The following is a 7,392-nucleotide window of genomic DNA, read 5'->3' on the forward strand; positions in this document are numbered from 1 at the left end:
CGTGGGTTGGCTCCAATAGGAACTCCTAGAAACTTAAAAGGTAAGGCAACAACATTGCAGTGGAGGAAGGATTTCGCCGCCATCAAGAAAGGTCTATCGATATTAACCCTAATGATGTTACTCTTATGATAATTGACTTCCAAACTTCTGACTATGGCTTTCAAGGCCGATAGGTTGTCCATCGTTGCCTCACCCACTATCAGAGAATCATTACAACCAAAAACTATATATGTTCATTCAATGTTAAGCCTGAGAAGATACCTTTCTCCAGTACACTTCGACATAGTCTAGTAAGGCCTTCCCCAACAACAAGAAGCAGGAATGGGGCTATCGGGTCCCCCTATTTAGACCCCTGAAGCTCTGAAATTTCATTGTCGGACTCTTGTTAACTAAGACGAGATGTGGCTTAAACATACAGTGGCCTTTACCCAAGACCTCCACTTGCTATCAAAACCAAGTCAAAACAACATGTAATTAATAAATTCCCAATTGATTGAATCGTATGCCTTTTGGAAATCTATCTTAAAGATAAAAAAATATCTTCTTTGCCCTTCTTGCCCAATCAATGAACTCATTAATCACAACAACACCATCTAAAATTTGACGCCCAAGCAAAAACGCTATCTGGCAAGGAGATATAACAGAAGAAAGAACACCCTTGATTCTCTTTGCCAACTGCTTAGATATAATTTTGTGAATGTTGTTGATAAGAGATATAGGGCGAAACTCAGCAAGGCTCTCTGGGTGCTTAGACTTCAGGATGATAGTGATGAAGGATGAGGAGATATCCTTTAGAAGGCAAGAATTGTGGTAGAACTCATGTACTCCAACACATACCACCTTACCCACAATGTCACAATATGCTTTAAGAATTCAAAATTGAATCACAGCTCTACACAACTTCTTTGATATCTTCATTAGTGAAAGGGGATGAAATTGATGCTTTCTCCATGTCTAAAATATATTTAAATACTATCCCATCTAGGTTAGGTATGATTTTTGTAGTCTCTTGGAATAAGGATTAAAAGTGAGACTCAATTTCATTCTCTACACCCTCCACATCTTCAATTAATCAATTTGTTGTATTCACAACCAACAATTGATTCTTTCGTTGCCTATGCCTTAAGTGTGAGTTAAAAAATCGACAATTTGAATCCCCAAACTTAGCCCATTTGGCCCTGGATTTTTCAGGATTGAGCTTTCCTTGATTCTAATAATACTCCAAAATTCCTGAGCCATGGCCAAGACTCTTTGTTTCTCAGCTTGTGCTACAATATCGTCAAGAAATTGGCAACCAATAACTTCCATTTCAGACACCTTGTCATCGATCTTATGGTCCATCCTTGCGAGCATTAGTTTACTCCATTCCTTCAAGGAGTTTTTCAAAACCCTCAATTTCTCTTTGACACAAAATAATTTCAAGTCTCAAACCTGAGTTTGGCACCAACATTCCTCCACCACTTTACGAAAATTCGAGTGTTCAGCTAATGGTTGAAGAATCGAAATGGTTTAGCACCTAATTCCTTAATATCATTCTTCAACAAAATGAAGTAGTGATTTGACACATCTCGTGTTCCAACCCATTTGGAGGTATCTGCCACAACTCCAATAAATCTTCAGAGACGAGAAAATGATTTAACCGGCTCATAGATCGTCCATCAATGCTAAACCATGTGGATTTCTTGCCAATTGTAGGCAAATCAATTGCTTCCCATGTCTGGTATGAACAGCCTAAATTCATATACTTCAACTATGTTTTAGGTCTCAGATCTCCCTTTCCTTTCTTCTCTTGAGGTGATGCCTTGAAATCTCCACCCATAAACCACAACCTTGACCTAAAACTTTTTTTTTTGACATGATGAGATCACACCAAAACTTCCATTTTTCCACAAGTAAACACGGTGAGTACACATTTGCAATTATGCATAAAACACCAGAGTGTTTCCAATCCACACAGTAACTTAGAAAACCAGTACCATTGAAAGAGAATCGAATGGAGAAAAAATATTTTCTCCATATGTTTAGAAGTCCTCTTGACAAGCCCTAAGAGGGTGTAGCCATCCAACAAAACTCTATATCTCCTCCCCACCAAATATCCTTCACAATAGATTCCTCCATGTTTTGATTTTTTCTCTCCTGCAACATGCAAAAATCTACCTTGCTTTCTAATACCAAAGACCGAATTCTTCTACACTTTGCCCAGACTTTCATCCCATGCACATTCAGAGATAAGTCTCTCATGGTACCCCAAATGCCATTCTTCCCAAAGGTTTTGCTTGAAATCTTTATATCTAATAGTTGTTGGATATGAAAATCACCGTTTGCTCTCCCCGAACCCCCATCTCCTTCGCTATACTCCACACACTTAAGGCCACCTCCCCTTCTAACATTGCTTTGTTCCTCTTGTTACATGTTACTATGTTTGAATCGAATGCATCCTGCAATGACAATGGCTTCCCCGACCTTTTTACCTCAGGCCATCTCTTAGAGTTTCTCCCACTGTGGTTTTCGTGTTCTTGGTTGTACGATCTACCCCTGTTTTTCATACCCCTCTAGTGAATTTGGGCATATTAACCATAAGCTTTCTACTTTCAATAAATATTTTGTCCAATCTGAGAGCCATAATCTCTGAGCATCCTTTACATCCTTAAAGCGTGTGAATTCGAATCTTGCCCTCTTTTTATCTTTCCTCCCTGCGATGTAAACTTTTGTAATCTTCCTATACATCCGAAAGATCTTCCACATCTATTTGGCGTAAAAATCATCTGGGAAATTCGTAAAGTAGAAGGAGGTTTTGCCCATCCCTTTCACCTGGCCCATCCTCCGTGGTAGGGAGTTTGCTCCGTTGTCACCGTCCTACTTCCTTCCATCCCTCTTTCTCCATCCCTTTCTACTCTAGCCTTGTTGAAATTGACATGTAAATGCTATCGTCTACCTATTTGAGATCTTAAACTGTATGAAAAGTATAACATTTAAGGAGAGTGTCAATGTAGTGTATTTCGAATAATTAAAATGAGATTAAGGTAGAGATAAAAAAGATAGGAAGAGATATCATAAAGAATTTGATATGGTTTAGGGTGCATATGAATTAAGTTTATTTAACTTTGGTTTGATTTCAATATGACTTGGTTATGGCTTGAGTGACCAGGTTAAGATTGACTAAACATGTTGTTTAAACAAAATTACACATTTAAATATTATGTACAAGTATAGCATGACATTTTAAATGAAAAAAATAATCATATTAGATGTTTTATAATTATAGATTGTAGATGGGAGTAGACACACACTCACTCTTTTTGTTTTTGATTTTAGAAATCTCATGTTGGATGTTTGATAAGTTTCTTATAAGTGCTCACAAAATCTTGGGGCCTATATATTGTAAGCTTCACTTGAGGCTACATAGAGGTCGAGTTACATGCAAAAATGTTTTGGACAAATTAATTGAGTTGGTTAAGATTCACAATTTTTTTATTTTAAAACTGAATATACACAGGGAGAAAATGACGCAGGGGATGATAATCGCAATACAAGGATCAAGAAACATGGCAAGGAACAGATTTGAGAACAACAGGGACATCATAAGCACTATGCCTGACGATATCTTAGGGGATATTCTTTCTCGGTTGACATTGAAAGAAGCTGCTAGGACTAGCGTGCTTGCAACTAAATGGAGATATCACTGGACCTTTTTCTCTGGGCTCTTGGACTTTGATCATTCACTTCGGAACTTTCACTTGCGTCGAGAACATGTTGGAATCTTGACTAAGTGCAATGTTTTTGTTTATGAGTGGGAGAGGTTCATGACCCGTATGGCAAATGTGATGAAATCATTGAAAAGCTCCTCCCTCCAAGGACTCAGAATTTGCATGGATTTGGGTGACCCTTGGAGGGTAGCAGAATGGGTTAAGTATGCTGCTGAGAAGCATGTTCAAACGTTGGACCTGGATTTTTCATACCACTTCTCAGTACCATTTTATGAAATAAGTTTGACCATTGTTCATAATGTCTTTCCATCAAGGGGTTATGAAATGAAGTCATTGTGTAACCTGCGTTTGTCTTCTGTGGACGTGAGTGGTGAAGTCATTGAGGGTTTACTAGCATCTTGTCCATTGCTTGAATCAATATGTGTCATTGAATCAAAACGCCTTGTGCGCTTGAAAGTTAGGGGTGAAGCACTGAGGCTGAAGCATTTGGAGTTGGTTGAATGCCGCATTATGGATCTTGACATCTATGCTGTAAATCTAGTAACATTTAGGTACCAAGGAAAGTACGGGAAGTTTAAGTTTCAGAACGTTCCAAGTCTTGTGGAAGCTTCCTTTGGAGGAATCTTTTGTAGTTACCTGGAATCTGACATGGACCGTGTTGATTTTTATGGAGTGTTGTTGCAGATTAATGTTCTGAAATTGGAACTGTCCAAACCGTATCCGGTTAGTGATTAAGTAGATTGCATTTTTGCTGTGTTTCCATTTATGTGTCATTTTGTTTTAGTAAATAATATGTTTCATGTCATGATCCACTCTCAGGGTTTTCTTGAAGGCCTGCCTGTGTTTGATAATGTGGGGCAGCTGGAAATTCGAATTCCTCACAGGAGTGGAGCGGCGCTTGATCATCATGTTTCTTTACTAAGTTCATTCCCTTCAGTACGCGTGCTTAAGATTAAGGTACGCACGTAAAGAATTGTGTAGGTTGATCATATGCATGCATTCCGTGCATGCACAGTGACTGAGTCGAATTTAAAATAAATTTTAAGAGATGTTTTTTAGAATGAAAAAGTTATATGTTGAACTTTTTTTTATCAATATATGTGATTTTTTTTAACATATGACTTTTTTATTTATAAAAACTAATTACAAATAATGTTTTATTGGTAACTTTAGTTGTTTTAGTCTTATGGTGATCCTGACGCTGATCATGTATGAATTTGACATCTATGTGTATTTTGTGTAAGTTTATAAGATTCAAGATAATGGAAAATCAAACAGGATTGAAATTTATGAATCTCACAATTTAATAGAAAAAATAGGGTTAAAAGAATAATCTAATATGAGGAGACTTTATTTCATGTTAATAGATATTAATTCCTTTAAAATCATTATTTTCATCAAATATAAGATATCTTTAAAAATCACTCTACTTAAGACCCATGACCCATTTACAGTTTAGTTTATAATCATTAATTATTATTTATTTATTAGTCCTTAATAAGTAAGATCCATCATGAGACATTAAATCTTTCATGTTGTTGATCTCAATCAGAGTTAGAATTGTGATTGTATTGTGATTTGGCAGTTCCAAAGGAACGATCTAAGTGTAGTGGAGGAGAATTGGAAGGCCAATCTGGAACATGAGTATCCAAACCTGAGGGAGCTGGAAGTGTCAGGATTCAGAAGAGACCCCAGTCAAATGGAGTTGCTTATCAGCATATTTGAGAAGGCTCCTAATCTCAACAGTGTTGTTGTGGATCCCTTGTCTTCAATACATGTGGATAGGTCACCTGATGTCAAGGCCCGGTATAGAGAAATGAGGCGTGAGACCACCAAATGGCTTGCTGATGCTCTCAAACCACATCTGCCTCCTTTAACTCAGTTGATTGTCCTCTGATGGCAGGAACTGTGACCAATATATTGGAGGCTTCTTTTGAGATTTTATGATGCTATAACTAGTTTTCTGAAAACTTCCTTCTGACTTTTTTAGTTGCTTGCTCTGGTCACAACATTTTGTGATCAAGAGCGGTACTTTTTATGCTTTTGTTTGTCCTTTTTGCTGGGAATCTTAGAGAGACCCTTTGAGACTCTTCAAGTTTAGTTTGATTGAATAATCTGCCTCCATTTTATTACTTTCTTCTATATTTGAAAATATCTGCAAGTACTGGTATTTCCTGCTTTGTGGGCATGGTTGGAACTAAACTTAGTTTTGGCAACATGCATCATATATATATGTTATATGGCTGACAATTATTTATTGACATCCCCTCCTCTGCTCTGCCACAAAGTTGTACCTACCAAATAGTAAGGTTCTTTTTTTGGAAAAGTTAAACGGTGAATGAAACTTAGTTTTAACTAACTACATTTTTATAACTGAAGAAATGGTGATTTTATCGGATGGAAAAATATTGGTTGACTCTATGATACTCATGTGATTTTTTTTTGTGGGGTGGGGGGGAATCTCCAAGTGGAAAAGAAACAAACAGCAAAAGAAATGGTCGGTGCACAGTGGCAGTGGGGCTACTCCATCATCAAGCAAAAGGATTATATTTCTAACATGCTAATATGAATTTTCTTCACGTTAGGTGTTAACCAACTTGATGAATCTACCTTTACTATCTTCATCAAGCATTGGCCTTTTCAGTTAAAATACAAGACATTCTACATTTTGTTACAATTTTATCTATGTAAAAGCAAAACGAAATGAGTCGGAAATGCAAGCCGTTTTAAAGACATACAGCAGGTTAAAGAACCATGTAAATACCAGAATTGACCATTCAAAATAGTTAAATTAAACCTTTTTTTTCTGAATCAGTTAAATTAAACTTGTAAAAATGATTTATTTTCCTTCACATTTTTCTTTTGTTCATTTGAAGTCCAAGAAAATTAATAGGTTGTTGTCCAATCCCCTTTGACTTAGTTCATGTTTGGGTTGAAATTAAAAATATTATGCACGCATTCCAATATAAATCCAATAAATAAAAGTAAAATGAAAGCAAAAACAAGGATCATTATCTTTTAACAAAATTACTTTTATCTCAAAAGTATCTTTTCACCTAAAAATCAAACATACACTTAATTGATAAAAATATCATTTAAGATGCGTTCGTTTGAAGAGTGAAAAAGGGAAAAAATAAACATGATGAGAGACTCATACTTTTTATACTTTATTTTAATTCAAAATTTTCATTTTAATTCACTTTCTTTCCATTTCTTTCTATCCTATGGAATGGATCCTTAATTTCTAGGGAATGGATGCACTGACGTGCAGTACAAAAGGATCGCAAATCACTTATCAGAAACAGACATCCATGTATTCCCAAAAACATGGCTAACATAATACGCTTAGGTCAAGGTGAAAGATTGTTTTTTAATAAAAAAAAGTTTGACCACAATGCAAATGTAGATTGAACCAAAGTAATCACATGCTACAGTCCGAGTAGTCACAAGAGATAAGATTGGCTCACTAGTAGTTGAAAAAGTAAGAAGAAAGAAAGAAAAAATGGTGGGTTCGAATTCTCCTAACTAACATTTTTAATAAAATTAACAAATTAATATTTACCGATAAAAAAAAACATACTACAGTCACAAATTGCGAATATAATATCTAATTAGGAGGTATGTGTAAAAAAAATTTCCTCTTATGAGGGAAAATGGGGAGTATGTGTTTTTACTGTATTACCCA

General features: G+C 36.0%; 1 protein-coding gene across 1 annotated transcript; it reads left to right on the forward strand.

Moving 5' to 3' along the window:
* The first annotated feature begins 3,503 nt into the window (after positions 1 to 3,503).
* LOC100778140 (F-box/FBD/LRR-repeat protein At1g13570) lies at positions 3,504 to 5,821 on the forward strand. The gene is made up of 3 exons (XM_014764543.3): positions 3,504 to 4,430; positions 4,527 to 4,664; positions 5,293 to 5,821. The coding sequence occupies exons 1-3, from the start codon at positions 3,504 to 3,506 to the stop codon at positions 5,602 to 5,604; spliced, it is 1,377 nt and encodes a 458-aa protein (XP_014620029.1). The 3' UTR covers positions 5,605 to 5,821.
* The last annotated feature ends 1,571 nt before the right edge of the window (positions 5,822 to 7,392 follow it).

The sequence above is a fragment of the Glycine max genome, chromosome 12 (assembly GCF_000004515.6).
Source record: "Glycine max cultivar Williams 82 chromosome 12, Glycine_max_v4.0, whole genome shotgun sequence".
Taxonomy (NCBI): domain Eukaryota; kingdom Viridiplantae; phylum Streptophyta; class Magnoliopsida; order Fabales; family Fabaceae; genus Glycine; species Glycine max.

Bases quoted from the DNA above. Each gene is read 5' to 3' on its own strand.
- LOC100778140 (XM_014764543.3), top strand. From the start codon at position 3,504: ATGACGCAGGGGATGATAATCGCAATACAAGGATCAAGAAACATGGCA. The intron at 4,431-4,526 runs GTTAGTGATTAA...ATCCACTCTCAG, and splicing joins AACTGTCCAAACCGTATCCG to GGTTTTCTTGAAGGCCTGCC. The intron at 4,665-5,292 runs GTACGCACGTAA...GTGATTTGGCAG, and splicing joins TACGCGTGCTTAAGATTAAG to TTCCAAAGGAACGATCTAAG.